The 16,846-nt window shown below is 38.3% G+C and overlaps 1 protein-coding gene across 1 annotated transcript; it reads left to right on the top strand.

The window, feature by feature from the left end:
* Positions 1–712: 712 nt before the first annotated feature.
* Positions 713–15,481, top strand: COMMD8 (COMM domain containing 8). Its single transcript, XM_049632023.1, has 5 exons — positions 713–844; positions 5,574–5,729; positions 10,085–10,237; positions 13,038–13,193; positions 14,259–15,481. The coding sequence occupies exons 1-5, from the start codon at positions 779–781 to the stop codon at positions 14,277–14,279; spliced, it is 552 nt and encodes a 183-aa protein (XP_049487980.1). The 5' UTR covers positions 713–778; the 3' UTR covers positions 14,280–15,481.
* The last annotated feature ends 1,365 nt before the right edge of the window (positions 15,482–16,846 follow it).

Raw genomic sequence — 16,846 nt, 5'->3', positions numbered from 1 at the left:
TGAGAGAAATCACAGAAAATGTTTTTTGGTTAGTTCGACGTTAACCGTGTGGCTGTAGGGTCTGACGTTGCTTAACTTTAGGCTGTGCCTCCTAGCTCTGGTGACTTTTACGGTTGCTGTAAAACACGGAATGCCCAGTTGACTTTGACTTACAGATAAACGGGGAATAATTTTTGGTATAAGTACGCCCCATGCAATATTTAGAGCAGACTTAAAAGAACACGTTGTTCTTATCTGAAATTCCAGATTTAACCAGGCACTCTATTTTTATTTGCTAAATCTGACTATCCTAGTGACTGATCTTATTTGTTATTTGGAAATGGGGATGAAAATAGTACCGGATAATCTATATAAAGTATCTTGCACACAGGTAAACCCTAACTTAACCTTCCAATTAGAATACTTTAGTAAAAAGAGACACATGCCAAGCCTCCGGGACAATGGCCCTGAGCTCAAAACAGGGTTACTCTTATTAGACGGCTTTCTAAGGAGTGCAGAGAAAGTTCGACAGAACTCTGAACAAAGGTGCAACGTGCTTGCGAGATTTGCAAATTTGCTTTCAATATAATAAGTGTGTTTAGCAAACTTACTCCAGGCGGAAAAGGGATTTTCCTTAGTTACAGGGAAAGCGCCGGCTGTGTCTCTGCGCACGCGCACGAGAGCCCCTGCGTCTCCACGCTCGGCCCCCGCCCACCCGAGAGAGTCACGTGGCTGAGCCGTCGCTCATGAGGCGCGACCGGGCCTTGTCATGTGACCTAGGTTTCTACTTGGTACTGGGATGGAGCCGGAAGAGGGGACGCCCTTGTGGCAGCTGCAGAAGCTTCCAGCCGAGCTGGGCCCGCAGGTGAGGAGAGCGCGGGCGGCGTGGCAGGCGGGGCCCCGGGACGCCCCGGCGTGCAGGTCTGGCCCGGTCTGATCGAGACGCGCTGGCTGGGCTCGCCCGGGCTGCCCAGGGCTGGGACGGGGAAGGGGCGTCAAGTCGGGTGCACGGCCCCCTGCTGCCCCTGGAGAGCTGAGAAGGCCAACGCTTTGGGCGCCACCTCCACGCCCCCGCTTGAAGCTGCCCCTCGAGGGGCTTTGCGAGCTGACTCCTCGGCTTTGCTCGCACCTGGGTGGGAGTGGCCCGTCAGCTCCCCGGCGCGGCCCAGGACCCGCTGACTCTGGGCTGGGGAGCGGAGTCCCCACTGTAGTATTTGAAAAACTTACAACGTGGAGCCGGTGGTGTGCAGCATCTCATTTCATTCATTCGTACACCACGCACGCCGGAATGCTGCCTGTGCACCAGGCACAGTGCTAGGTGCCGGGGATGGGCTGGGGACATGGGGACGTAGAGAAGCACACCCTGCCCCCTGGAGGGCTGCACAAAACAAATTGGTAAGTGCTCCCAATAACTGGGCAACTTACTTTCGGTAGGGTGGTCCAAGGTGGCCTTTCTCTCAGGAGGTGACATATACAGTGAAACCTTGGGCCTGAGAAGTAACCTGGCTGTAAGGGATCTGGCAAGAGCCTCGTTCGTTTGTTCCGCCAGCTTTTCACTTAAGTGGGCCTTGTGCTGAGTGCCCAAATGGGATAAGGTAAAACGGCGAGTGAGATACAGCCCGTACTCTGCTGGAGCTTGTATCTAATAAGGAAACCAAACTGAATTATCCAGTAACCAGCTTGTGGGACAGGTAGCAACCCAGATTTGAAGGGGCAAGGAGAGGCGTTCCGGAAAAGGAACGTCTCAATTTCTAGGTTGAGTTCCAGAGGACGAGTCGGACTAGACAGGCTAGAAGGGAGAGAATACTTTAGGCAGAGGAATAGCAGCTACAAGGCTAGAAAAAGGAAACCAGCCTCTGCGGGCTTTGAGGACCTGTTCTAATTCTTGGAGGCTGAAATTCAGAGTGAGAAGCAGGGCAGGGAGACTAAGGCTAGGCAGGCGAGTAGAAAGTCAGGTGGCTCGAGTCTGTATGCCACGCTTGTTATTTAGCCTTAATACCAAAGGCATTGGCAGTTTTGAGTGTGAAAAATGAAATGTGGAGGCAGTAATTGCATTTATGTAATTACTGTGAGCTGTGAAAGGAAGAGAAAACCCAGTGGTTGCTGTAAGAGGAAAATCTGACTGAGAAGTGAGACTTTCCCCCTTGAACTTTCAAGCAGAAAAACTTAGACCTGAAGGAAATTTGCCCATCCCTGAAAGAAAGCAATATATGCAGAATTGAGCTGCAGCATCTGGGAGCGGAGGTTGTTTGTCCTCAGAAGTCAACCAATTAAGGGGTGCCTGGGTGGCTCAGTCGGTTGAGCGGCCGACTTTGGCTGAGGTCATGATCTCGCGGTCCGTGAGTTCGAGCCCTGTGTCGGGCTCTGTGCTGACAGCTCGGAGCCTGGAGCCTGTTTCAGATTCTGTGTCTCCTTCTCTCTCTGACCCTCCCCCATTCATGCTCTGTCTCTCTCTGTCCCAAAAATAAATAAACTTAAAAAAAAAATTTAAAAAAAAAGAAGTCAACCAATTAATACATTGTATTGTAATCAATATATAAGTATGTTTATTTCCATCTCCTCTGTCGCCCAACAATTCGGGCACTTACACAACTTCTTGACCAGTTGGCTTGACTCTGGTCTCTCTTATTCTGAACTCCTTCAGGGTAGATAACTTTCTTTTACATTCCCAGTTCTTCAGATTTGTGTTCTGGCTCAAGGTGGGTTCTTGATCAGTGTCTGCTGAGGGAAGGAATTAATGCATACTGAACTCTGCTTAATCATGGGGGGGCAGTTGTCTGGATTCCAAGCTTCGATGGACTGGCCTTAAGTGTAAATGATTGGCAATTCGGAGTAAGTCCCTATTGTGTTCCATTTATAATGGGTCACGGGTGGGAGTGGGGGTTTACCCTACGTAGTGTGAAAGAGGCGTGTGGGGTAGGCAGCCTTAAAAGCCCCTCATTTAAGACTTCTTTTTTCCTCTGTTCCATTTGCAATGGGGAAAGTGGGGGGGGGGGGGGGGGGGGGGGAAGGGAACAAACTTACTTAATTCTTATCAGGATCAGGAAAAACCATCTTAACTCTCCTGTGATTTTACAAGTGAGGAAACCAAAATGTCAGCAGAGAGAGTTGGAGTACCGTGCCCAAGGTTGTCAAACTAGTAAGTGGCAAAGGTGAAACATATGTTCAGATCTGTTGGTTGTGAGTCTTTGTATTAGCTTCCTGCTCCTATCGTCCTTCTACCTGCTTCTTAGTAAGGCCCATAACCTTTCTCATCATGTAGGTTGATGATGCCCAGATCCCTGCATCCAGCAAAGAATCTCTTCCTTGGGTGTCAGGCTCCTGCTTAGACACACCCCAGGTACCTCAAATTCAGTGTGTCCTTGGCTGAACTCCTTGTCTTTCCCCCTGGAACTATTCTTCCTGTGATTATAGCCTCATTTTTGGTTTGGAGCACCACTGTTTACCCAGTCACTCAGCCTAAAATTCTGAGTATCATCCTTGGTCCTTCCTCCTTTTCAGTCTCTTTTACCTAGTACTGCCCCCATTTTGAGTGTCCTCAACTATTTAGCTGTCTGCTCTTCCCTCCCCCCATCTAATTTCTTCCTGGTAAAGAGAAGGCAAGGGGCCTTTGGTCTCACCATCTCTCTTTTCCTTTTCTCTCCTTGCATCTCCCAACTTGTTGGGAAATTTATGGAAACATAATGCAAATATGTGAACAGGTTGCTTCCCTGTTGAGACAATTAAAGTCTGGACCCTGTATACAAGGCCCTTTATGATTTGGCCTCCACTCACCTCTCCAGCCTTGTATCCTTTTTTCAAATTGAACATGTGATTGTTCACTTTATTCTATTATGCATATGCAGTTGCTGGTGACTAGAAATGCCCTTCTCTCCCCTTAAATGGCCAAGTACTACAACAACATAATGTGGGTAGGTGATATCCTCATTTTATTCTTTTAAAAGCAGCCCTTTCTCTTCTTCTCTGTGCTTCTTTGTACTTTCTATAAATTTATAATATAGTTCCTCTCATTCTAAATTGCATTTATGTATTTATGTTTGTCTTTCTCTAATGGACTAAAGCTCTGATATGGTAGCACCTTAATCTTGTTTATCCTCAGTTTTTTCATTTGTAAAACGGGGATAATAACAAGACTTACCCCCTGTATAGGGTTGTAGTGAGGATGAACGCAATGCTTGGTACTCAGGGCTCCATGTGTGGTATCCATTACAGTTATATTTGCTTTGTATTTCCATTAACTTGTTTAACAAATGGAGTGAAGTGCTCATTACCTGTTTTGTACATGTAAATACAAAACATGAATGAATGAATGACTAAAAACATTTATATTCCAAAAGATAGTACTTTATCAGTTTGAGCTCTGTGTTTTGCTTTAGCGTGGGGGCAGTTTGGGATAACATGGGATATATGTAGAGAATTTGGAATGAATTTCAAATTGAGACTGTTGGTGGATGTATGGTAAATAAAAGGTCTGTTCATAGAGGGCATTAGCCATCATTTGGAAGTGGAGTTACCAGTTGCTCATTTCTGTTCTGATATGTGTGGTGTTACAAGGGGAAGAGTTACTGCTTAAAATGGACTATGGTCCAGGGGAAAAGATTTGGAAGACTTGTTGTTTAAAATAATTTTCCAGATTATTTGGGTTCAGATACTCTTTTAACAAGACACAAATATCCCCTGGGAAAGAAAGCCATGTTAATCATTTATCTCGAATAGTGCTGACATAGTAGGCAATCAGTTAATGTATGTTAAAGACGTGGAACGTAATACCGGTAGTGGTGGGGGTGGTGGTAGTAATAGTGATAATAACAATAATCAGAAGAATGGTAACAATGGCTAGCAGTGTGTAAGTGTTTTATACAGGCTAGGAATGTGCCAAGTAATTTGCATGTACTCCTTACAACAGCATAATGTAGCTACGTGATCTCCTCATTTTACACACGGAACAGGCACAGAACATCGAAATGACTTGATAAGACTAGTTAAGTAGTGGAACTAGGATTGAAACTAGACAGTTTTATTCAAAAATTCAGTCTTAGTCACTATGTTCAGTTATATATATGTTAGGATTTCTATTGCTGATACTAAGGTGGGGTACAGGGAGAGGAATGTAAAAAAAGAAGATAAAGGCACTGATGACTTTCTTGGAGTGGACCAAAACAAGTGAGTGTGAATGCTGTGAAAATGGAGGCAAGGGGAAATGAAATTTATAGATCTACAGTAAAAAACTTTGATCTAAAAGTCATACTCTATTATTATTATTATTATTATTATTATTGGTATAAATACAATGTCTAAGGAATCCCAAGGTGAAACTTTTATATTCACCATCATCCTTTCAGGATTATTGGAGAAACAACAATGTGTCTATGAAATTATTTCAGCTTCTGAAGGTGGACAGAATTTTAGAAAGTCTGGGATTTTTATTGGAGCTTTAATTTTTAATAAGAGTAATGTTAAAAATAGTTACATTTCAATCTTCAGCTGCTCTTGCGGGTAACATGAGCTGCTGCCAACAGCATTTGTTTCCTACAAGGAAGATAAGTCTGTTTTGTAAGTTTACTTATAATTCACTTACTTTCTTTTCTCTCTAGCTGCTTCATAAAATAATTGATGGCATTTGTGGCCGAGCTTATCCTCTCTACCAGGATTATCACAGTGTTTGGGATTCGACAGAATGGAAGAATGTTCTAGAAGATATTACCAAATTTTTCAAAGCTGTAGTTGGTAAAAATTTACCTGATGAAGAGGTAACTTCACTCCAAATTTCTATATCTCATAATAAATAATAAGTAGTGTTAACGTTTTTCTCAAGTTGGTTTTAGGGCACTATATCATACAGGAGCCATCATCAGTAAGTATATGTTATATTAACAAAAACATCATAATTTTGAGTAGGCAAATCTGATTGTGGAAGTTCTGGTTCTCTTGTTTTGGTTGTTTATGTTTTTAGAATTGTGATACATTTAAATCATGTAGAAGAAAACCAGAAGTTAGGTAACTGACACCTACATTCGCATTATCACAATTAAACAGTTGTTAACATTTTACTTTATGTATTACAGGTTTGTGTGTTTTAGAAACAAGGTATTATAAATATACCCAAATACCACCTGGCATGCCACCCTTCCCCAAGAGATTACAACTTGTTGGTATACCTGTTTTGTATTCCATGTTGTAGGAATGTTTATGTCTTTAAGCAGTGTATACAATTATTTGAGCTGTTTGAATGTGTAACTTGTAAATGATAACATATGTATCCATTTGTAATTTTTTTATGGGATATTGTTTTAGACTTGTCAGTATTGGTAAATGTAGATATGGTTCTTATATTTTAATTTCTTACAGTATTTGATGATAGGATTAGCAGGACTTCTTTTTCTGGCCTCCTGATGAACCATTAGATCCTTGCCTCTTTCATTATTATGTATAGTGCTTCCACTGATATCCTGTGTGTGTCTCCTTATACACATACTGTTAACCCAAGGGATACAGGAGTGCTGATGCATAAGGGCACTTGTACCCCAATGTTTATAGCAGCACTTTCAACAATAGCCAAATTATGGAAAGAGCCTAAATGTCCATCAACTGACGAATGGATAAAGAAGATGTGGTTTATATATACAATGGAATACTACTTGGCAAAGAGAAAGAATGAAATCTGGCCACTTGTAGCAATGTGGATGGAACTGGAGAGAGTTATGCTAAGTGAAATAAGTCAGGCAGAGAAAGACAGATACCATGTTTTCACTCACATGTGGATTCTGAGAAACTCAATGGAAGATCAGGGGGGAGGGGAAGGGGGAAAAAAAAGTTACAGAGAGGGAAGGAGTCAAACCATAAGAGACTCTTAAATACTGAGGGTTGATGGGGGGTGGGGGAGAGGGGAAAGTGGGTGATGGGCATTGAAGAGGGCACCTGTTGGGATGAGCACTGGGTGTTATATGGAAACCAATTTGACAATAAATTTCATATTTAAAAAAAAATGTAAAAAAAAATAGCATATTGGCCACCTTTTCTAGGATAGATATCTTGAAGTGAAATTAATGGGGTGTCCTTCCATTGAATGGCTTTTGTACCTTGGTAAAAAGTTATTTTGGCATGTTTGTGTAGGTTGCTCGCTTTTAAAAAATGTAGTTTATGTATATTCATTTTGATTTGGATGAGATATTCTGGGTGGGAGTTCTTTGTTAGAGCTATGTATTTTAAACATCTTCTTCCATTATGTGGCTTGCCTTTTCACTCTTAATGGTGTCTTTTTGTCAACAGAAGTTCTGAATTTTAATCAAGTCCAGTTTTGTCAACATTTCTTTTGATTGTTAGTGCTATTAAAGTCCTGTTTAACAAATACTTGTGCCAAGTCATGAAGATTTTTTTGTTAGTTTTCTTGTAGAAGTTCTCACATTTATGTTACTGGTGCATTTTGAATTAATATTTGTGTGTGGGTTAAGGGTCGAGTTCGCATTTTTTCATATCAATAGCCAATTGACCCAGTACCATTTATTGAAATGACCATCCTTGCCCCATAGAGTTTCTGTGCAGCCTTTGTTGTAAATCAGGTAGCTGTATATGTGTTGGTCTGTATCTGGACACTTTATTCTACTCCATTAGTCTAGTCTATATTTCCCAATACTACACTGTCTTAATTACTGTAGAATTAAAGCTATGTTACATAGTCTTGATAGTAGAAGACTTTCAATTTCATGCTTCTTCAAGATTGCTTTGGCTCTTCTAGGTCCTCTGTATTTTCATGTACATTTTAAAGTCAGTTTGTCAATTTCAACAACAACAAAAAAAACCCTGGGATTTTGATGAATATTAGTCAACTTGGGCTGCCATAACAAAATACCATAGACTGAGTAACTTAAACAACAAGAATTTATTTCTCACAATTCTAGAGTCTGGTAAGTTAGTCCAAAGTAAAGGTGCTGGCTGATTTGATTCCCTGTCAAGAACCCTTTTCCTGGCTGCAGACTGCCTTCTTGCTGTGTTTCTCATATAGCAAAGGGAGAGGGAAGCATTCTTTCTTATGTTTCTTTTTATAAGGGCACTAACCCCATCATGAAGGCCCTACCCTTATGACCTATTAAACCTAATTACCTCTCCGAAGGCCCCATCTTTGAATATCATCACAGTGAAGGTTTGAATTTCAACATAAGAATTTTGAAGTGACATCATTCGGTTTGCAGCATGGAGATTGCACTGAATCTCTAAAATCATTTGGGAAAGAATTTATGTCTTAATATTAATCTTCCCAATCCACGAACATGGAATAACATTCCATTTATTTGGAGTACTTCAATTTCTCTATTATTTTGCAGTTTTCAGTATAGAGATCTTGCAAATATTTTTTTAGATTTATTTTTAAGTAATTGATACTTTTGGTGTTAATTTTGTTCTCCACTTGTTTATTGCTGGTATATAGAAGCAATTTTTATATCTTTACCCCATATCCAACAATTTAAAAAAATTTAATGGCTTATAAAACATTTTTCTGGATTTATTTCTTTTGTGTGTACAATCCTTTTCTTTTTAGATTTTAATACCCATTTTTTTTCTTACCTTATTGCAGTGCCTAACACCTTTAAGACAGTGTTGAAACAAAAAGCAGTGTCTTATTCCTGATCTTAGGGATTCACAATTTTATCATTTATTGTGTTAGCTGTGTGGTTTTATAGATGTATACTATAAGATTAAAGAAGTTTCGGGGCGCCTGGGTGGCTCAGTCGGTTAAGCGGCTGACTTCGGCTCAGGTCACGATCTCGCGGTCTGTGAGTTCGAGCCCCGCATCGGGCTCTGTGCTGACAGCTCAGAGCCTGGAGCCTGTTTCAGATTCTGTGTCTCCCTCTCTCTGACCCTCCCCCGTTCATGCTCTGTCTCTCTCTGTCTCAAAAATAAATAAACGTTAAAAAAAAATTAAAAAAAAAAAAAAAAAAGAAGTTTCCTACAGTTCCTACTTTGCTGAGAATTGTTATCATTAATGGGTATTGAATTTTATTTAATTTTTTTTCCTAAATTTGTTATTTTTTTCTTCTTTATTTTGCTGATGTGGTGTCTTTCATTGGATATTTAAATGCTAGATTAACCTTGCATTGCCAAAATAAACACCACTTGGTCATCACGTATTATGTTTTTATGTATTTCTTGATTTGATTTGCCAATATCTTATTTAGGACTTTTGAATCTGTTTTTGAGTGATATTGGCCCATAGTTTTTCTCTTTGTAATGTCCTTGTCAGGGTGTCAAGTTTTATTCTGGTCTAATAAAATGAATTAGGAAGTATTTTTTCTCTTTTCTTATTCTCTGAAAGAGTTTATGCAAGATTGACTTTCTATCTTCCTTAGTACTGTGTTACTATGTTGTATAATTTTCAAGTATTTGGAGATTTTTTGTAATCAGTTATGATTTAATTATACCATGGTAAAAAATATATATATAATTTGATTGCAGTCCTTTGAAATCTGTTGTGATTTGCTACATGTCTTGTCTTATGGTTCCTTTTGGTGAATGTTCCACATATATTTGAAAATAGTATGTTCTGTAGTTGTTGAGTAATGTTCTGCGTGTCAATTAGGTTAAAGAAGATAGTATTTTTTTGATTCTAATCTTTATGATTGTTTTGTGTGTTTTCCTGTCAGTTACTGGGAGATGTGTTAACATTCTAATTATAAATCTAATAAATCTAATTAGACTTACCGATTTCTCTTTTTAGTTCTGCCAAGTTTTGCTACTTTATATATTTTGAAGCTCTTTTATTGGGTGCACACAAATTTATGATTGTTCTTTCTGTTGAATGGTCCTTTTGCCATTCTTTATTTCTTGTAATACTTCTTAAAGGCTACATTGTCTGATATTAATCTAGCTATGCCAGCGTTTGTGGTCTTTGCTTTCATGCTACTTCATCAGTCAGCCCTTTACCTTTTTGTTTTGCAAAAATCTCGTTTGTCAGTTACACATTCTCATCTTATTCTAGGTACAGAAGTCTTTTTTTTTTTTTTTTTTTCTTTTACTATCATTTTAAAGGGATTGTGAAAGGGGAGTGGAGCTATATGTTTACATTTTAAACAGAAAGGCCCTTTCACTTACTTTCTGTTTATTTTCATAGATATTTCAGCAGTTGAATCAGTTGAATTCATTTCATCAAGAAGCTATCATGAAATGCTTGAAAAGTAGGAAAGAGGAAATCAAGAAGGCTCTGTTAGAAGAAATAGTTGATATTTCTTCTGCACAGCTACAGGATTTTGACTGGCAGTTGAAGGTGAGAATCTGTTTATAGGCATGTATTTTTTTATCTCATTTTTTGAATGGAAAGAAATATTTATTCTTTTTCATAATATATATCTAAAATTTCTGTTATTTTAAGAATACAGTGTCAAAAATTACATTTTTTTACATTATTTATGCATAAGTACAGTACAGACATCCAAAAATATGTAATAAAATTACATTGATAATAAATTTAACTAGAGCTGTGAATCATTAAATATCTTAAATAGTGGAGTAGTATGTATTCAACGTATATTTTTGGCTAGAACTTTCTAGCCTTTATTATAGTCTTCCTGAGATTGGTAAATGTGATTCTGTCTCCAGAGGAAAATCTATGTATTATTAAAAGTTAACTTTAATGAACATTTTGAAAAAGAGACTCATGATCAGTAGGATTCATAAAAATTTCAGACTAACTTTCCATGCTGTATAGGATACGTAGACCTCAATGAGGAGGTTGTGTTGAAACACGTTGTGTTGAAACATACTGCGTTTCCTCATTTCAGCATGATCCTGGATAAAGTGTCTCATACTGTCTTTGTGGATAAAGTGGAGAAAAATGTGGAACAATTACATAGTTACTTGGGTCATAGCTGGATAAACAACCAAAGCCAGATGTATTTGTGTTATCCAGGGAGGAGGTCTCTGTGATTCTGGTTTTGGCCCAGTCTTTTATGAATATTATGCTTATCAAATCTAAGATACATTATATTAATATAATACAAAGTTTAAAATTATTTTGTAGCAAATTACAGCGATGGGCCAAATGAAGCACAATAAATTAAGCAGAGATAACCTAGATAGAGGATTTTTATATAAATAAAACCAACTTAATATAAAAGATATGAGAGGTAGACCAAAAGTAATATGTATGAGAATATTTAGTTGTTTTGATTTACCAAATGTGGCTTGAGTCAGCAGTATGATGATTCAGTCTTATGTTTTGTTGATAGAAATGCAGTGTTTCAAGCAGTGGGTAGTTCTAATTCTGTTTTTATTCATTTCACTTTTTAGTTAATTTAGTTATTAATGCTTTTAGTTCTGGTTGCCAAATTTAAGAGATACTTAAACAAATTAGTGCCAAACCAGAAAAGAATGAACAGGAACTTAAAATCATGAAGGTTTTTTCAAACATTTGGGGAAAGGAGAAAACTTCGTAGAAAAATGATAGTTCTCTTTAGAGGACTAAAAATCATCTCTATGGATGAGGGACTTGATATACGCTCTGTGGCTACAGTGGCTAAGACAAGGGTTAAGGTTTAAGGTACATAGTTTGAAATAAGATGAGTTCACATTCAACCTAAGGAAAATGTTTTAACACCTATCAGTATCTGAAGATTATTTTAACCTCTTCTTGAGGTAGCACGTTCATCATTGGTGGTATTCAAGCATAGACTGAGAAACCACTTATTGGACACACTGAAGAAGACAATTATCTATAATGTAGACCATCTTTGATACTTCTAAATTAAAAAAAATTTTTTTTTAACGTTTATTTATTACTGAGAGACAGAGAGACACAGAGTGTGAGCAGGGGAGGGGTAGAGAGAGGGGGAGACACAGAATCTGAAGTAGGATCCAGGCTCTGAGCTGTCAGCACAGAGCCCGACGTGGGGTCGAACTCACGAACTGTGAGATCATGACCTGAGCTGAAGTCGGTCGCCTAACCGACTGAGCCACCCAGGCGCCTCATCTTTGATACTTCTAAATCTCAGATATAATGAGCCCTGGTTTTTGAAGAGAAAACGGAGGAGGTATGTGAGGATTCAATTCTACAGTGTGTGCATGCCGAGGGTGGACTTAGAGGTTGTTCGTTAGGGAAGTAGTTCCTTACCATTCATTGCATAAGTAAATTTTTGCAAGTAGTAGCACTTCAAAGATTCACTTATTGTGGGGTTTTCTAGTGCAGATTCCAGGAAAATTTGATTTTTCCTTTGCCATCTGCCAATGAAGCCATGGCACTTGTTTCAAAAAGTATTAGTATCATAAATATTTGGTTCTTCTGTTTCTTCTAGGATTCTCTGTAGACAGAAAATAAGAAGTAGGGAAAATGAGTGTTTTTGCTGAGTGACTAATTGAAAGTGGTATCTTGATAATGTGTTTAACAATAATTTGGTAGAGAATTGGCTGATTGTGAATCAAGCGTCTTAATTTCACAGGCTTTTACCAGTGTTTTTGGTTGTATCCTTGTACATGGGCTTTCATCCTCTTGGTTTCTTCACACGTCTTTAAGAATTCTCAGTTTCTTGGGGCGCCTGGGTGGCTTGGTCGGTTAAGCGTCTGACTTCGGCTCAGGTCATAATCTCATGGTCCGTGAGTTCGAGCCCCGTGTCGGGCTCTGTGCTGACCGCTCAGAGCCTGCAGCCTGTTTCAGATTCTGTGTCTCCCTCTCTCTCTGCCCCTCCCCTGTTCATGCTCTGTCTCTCTCTATCTCAAAAATAAATAAACATTAAAAAAAAAATTAAAAAAAAAAAAAAGAATTCTCAGTTTCTTGATGCATTGGACCCATTCATTCCTTCCCGGCCATAACTCTGCGCTGGATTGCTGCTTATGCTACAAAATTCGGACTGGTTGTCCTTTTTTCCCAGTCCGCATCCTCTCTATTCATCCTCCTTTCTCTTTCTGTTCTTCATGTATGTGTTGGTTTGGCGGGGGTTTCTTTGTTTCTTCCTCCTTTTCCTGTATTTGATAGCAAACAGGAGTGTTCTTGTATTGTTAATAAGCTCTGATGTATATTTAATATATTCTTTTTTTTACTACTTATTAATTACTATTTTCCTCATTTTAAACAGCTTGCACTGTCTAGTGACAAGATTGCTACGTTACAAATGCCACTTTTAAACCTTACTCTAGACGTAAAAGAAAATGGTGAAGTCAAACCATATTCTGTCGAAATGAGTAAAGAAGAGCTGCAGAATCTAATAAATTCCTTGGAAGCAGCTAATAAGGTATTTGTTTTAATTGTGCTGTGTGGTTTAAAATGTTTAAGTGTTGACTGATAGATACCCTTAGAGCAATAGAAGAAAAACTCATAATTGACTTTTAATATTTCTTTTGTTTCTGATCTTTTATGTCAAGCACAGAAAATACCTTGTTGATCTGTTCTGCATCTCTAGTTTTAGACATTAAACAAATTACAACTTGTAATTTTGACTGCTTAGTTTTGAGCCTAACTTATCAAGTAGTCATTTTTGATAGAATAGTAGTGCTATTCTCACAGCTAGATTTTTTTTGCCGTGCTCAGTAATGATAAAAATAAATTTTTACCTTGGGGCTGTGATTCTAAAGAGTTTTTATGATTTTAAATAGCTGTGATCCTAAAGAAAAGAGTGTCTTATTTAACTGGACAAATAAAATTGCTTTTATAATCCTCTAAGAGACAAAATATGGCTTGTAGTTATTATGACAAAATCAGGTAGGGATAAGGTATGACTAATGAATGAGTAAAAATTTTGCATTTACAAAGGGTTGGCTAAATTACAGGAACAATTCCCAGTGTTTATTTAATGAGAAAAATACTTAAACAGTACAAACTGCTGCTGTCAGAAAATGTCTTTGTATATGTATGTTCCTTTCATTATTGCTCAGCTTTTTCTGTGTGATCTGAAATCCATGATTAATGTCAGATACTCTAACCACCTTTTCTTGCCACTGACTAGCCTTCTTAGCCTTACCTCTTTTAAACTCTGCTATCCTCAGTTTTCCTCTATACTCTGCAGATGCCGATTTTAGTGCCATGGTGACTGGTCCACATGCCCAGTAACCACACTGGCAGCCTGGCTTGCTTTCGTATGGGGCTGTCTGAAAGGGTGTGTGGTGCAGCCCAATGTAAATGTTAATTGATTCAGAGCCATGAATCCTGGCAGGCGTGCACCGTCTGCTCCTGTGCATTGTGCTTGCTTGTTATCAGTTCTCCAGGCCCTTCTTCAGAGATTTCAAAGCATTTCATTAAGCAGAGATTGGCATCATTTTGGAATAACCTGATTTTTCCCCCCCTGACTTTGTGTTTTAAGGTGGTCCTGCAGTTGAAATAACTGGAAATGATGAATACCAACACTATCAGATTTCACTGCTACACCTGATAACAGCCGAGTGAATACTGTGTGTTCAGAAAACCTGCAATATACGGACTCTTACGCTGTGCTGAGAAAGCAACAGTGTTGAGATTGCAAAGATAAAAATTTATCAGCTTCCCTAAAGAACAGGAAATGACATGGTTGACTGGAAATGCATAAAAATGATAGATGAAAAAGCTATAATAGCAGTTTATATTTTCGTAATGGCTGTTTTGCCCCATTTATTAAATATTTGAGAAATCTTTATAGATATACAGTTTTATTGAAAGTTGAAAATAGGTTCTAAAGTAATGTAAACATACAAAGCACAAATATACTTGAATGTTGCTTAAAGGAATATATGAATAGCAAGGATGTGTATTATGGATATATATGATTAATTTGTAATATTTTAAAAAATAACTTTTAAAGAATGTATAAGCTGCATATATAACTCAGGAGATTCCATATCTTTCTTATATTTCAAAGGAAAGATTATAAAATGTAAATTTCTTAGAGAAAGAAGCTCTTCAGACATGAACAAGAAAAAGTAATTAAAATTGTGTGAACAGTTTTGAGTTTATGAATTATTAAAATATTACTAGAATAGGAAAAAATGAAAATAACACTGTTACTTCTGCATTTCTGTGTCTGATTGGGAGGGTGTGCTGTGATAAAGAGAGTAGATGTCATTGTATAGTGTGTATATAACTATTCAAATATTAGCTAATATTAAATATAAGTCCATTTTTGTTATAAACCCTTAATATTGAAGTTAATAGTTTTCACTGGAAAACAAGCCATTTTTAATTTCAGTTAACTTTAAAAACAAGCATTCTGGGGGCGCCTGGATAGCTCAGTCAGTTAATCATCCAACTGTTTATTTCAGCTCAGGTCATGATCTCAGTCTGTGGGATGGAGCCCCCTGCGTTGGGCTCCATGCTGGCAGTGCGGAGCCTGCTTGGGATTCTCTCTTTCCCTTTCTCTCTGCCCCTACCTCACTCTTGCGCGCATGCGCTCTCTCTCTCAAAATAAATATTAAAAAACAACACAAGTGTTCCAAACAAATAAAATGACATTTCATTTTTACATATGGCTTTATTTCAAAACACTGTCTACATAAAGCAGTGGCCCATAATTGATCAGAACCTGCTATCTGCAAGCTTTGTAGCTCATCAGAGCAGTTATCTCATCATACAGATGAAGATAGGCTTAGAGAGGTTAAAAGAACATCTGTGTGTGACCTAGGCAGCGCTACTCAAAATGTGTCCCTAAACTAATGCCAGTCTGTGGACTATTTGTTACAGGTCAGTGATTACATGAGGAGCTTAAGCTAGAGCGTTCATCAGCATATTGCTTTTTTCATTGAGAAACGTTAATTTTGGAAAAAAATCAGCTGAACTAAACAGTGTGCTTGGGAGGTAGGTGACTTCCTTCCTGTGCAAGTTCCTTGTGTCGTTAAGGACCAGAGGCAGTTTGCAGGCTAGCACTTTAAATAGTACAGATGGTCCCTGATATACGATCATTTGACTTAAGATTTTTCGACTTGACTGTGGTGCGAAAGCAATATGCATTTGGTAGAAATCATACTTTGATTTTTTTTTTTCATTTTGAATTTTGATTTTTTCCTGGCCTAGTAATATCCAGGACACCATTCTTTCCTGACGTTGGGCAGTGGCTGTGCTGCAGCTACCAGGGAACCATGCAGTCATGAGAATAAACAACCGATACACTGACAGCCATCCTGTACCCATATAATCATTGTTTTTCACTTTGAGTACAGTATTCAGTAAATGGCATGAGGTGTTCAACACTTTATTAAAGAATAGGCTTTGTGTTAAGATGATTTTGCCTAACTGTAGGCTAGCATAAGTGTTCTGAGCACACTGAAGGTAGGCTAGGCTAAGTTATGATGTTTGCTAGGTGAGGTGTATTAAATGCATTTTTGACTTACGGTATTTCCAGTTTATGGTGGGTTTTTTGGGATGTAAGCCCATCATCAGTTGAGGAAGATGTGTACTTATCTAAGGGCCTTCTGAATTTCAGCCCTCCATGCAGTATTTCCATTGAGAAGCAGAAAATCTTGCTCTACTTATTCCTCTCACTACCTTATTTATCACTCCATTAGTATGTTTAACTACCTTATTGAGATCTGACTGATATACTATAAACTCATTTATTTAAAGTGTACAGTCAGGTAAATTTTGACATACATACACCATGAAAGAATCACCTCTATCAAGATTGTGAACATGGCAATCCTGAAAGTTTCCTCCTATTCCTTTGTAATCCCTACTCTTCCACTCCCCCACCCCCGCCGCAACCTCTGATCTGCTTCCTGCCACTTGTAGAGTACTTCACACTTTCAAGAGTTTAATATCAGTGGAATCATATAGTATGTACCTTTTCTTTTAATCTGGCTTCCTTCAGTATTGGGTTCATCCATGTTGTTGCATATATCAATAGTTCATTTCTTTGTATTGTTGAGAAGTAGTCAGTTGTAGAGTTTTACCATATGTTTTTATTCACGTGTTAAAGGATATTTT

The sequence above is a fragment of the Panthera uncia genome, chromosome B1, assembly GCF_023721935.1.
Source record: "Panthera uncia isolate 11264 chromosome B1, Puncia_PCG_1.0, whole genome shotgun sequence".
Taxonomy (NCBI): domain Eukaryota; kingdom Metazoa; phylum Chordata; class Mammalia; order Carnivora; family Felidae; genus Panthera; species Panthera uncia.
The sequence above is the reverse complement of the archived record's forward strand: the minus strand, read 5'-3'. Positions and strand labels throughout refer to the sequence as shown.

Bases quoted from the DNA above. Each gene is read 5' to 3' on its own strand.
- COMMD8 (XM_049632023.1), top strand. From the start codon at position 779: ATGGAGCCGGAAGAGGGGACGCCCTTGTGGCAGCTGCAGAAGCTTCCA. The intron at 10,238-13,037 runs GTGAGAATCTGT...CATTTTAAACAG, and splicing joins ATTTTGACTGGCAGTTGAAG to CTTGCACTGTCTAGTGACAA. The intron at 13,194-14,258 runs GTATTTGTTTTA...TTGTGTTTTAAG, and splicing joins CCTTGGAAGCAGCTAATAAG to GTGGTCCTGCAGTTGAAATA.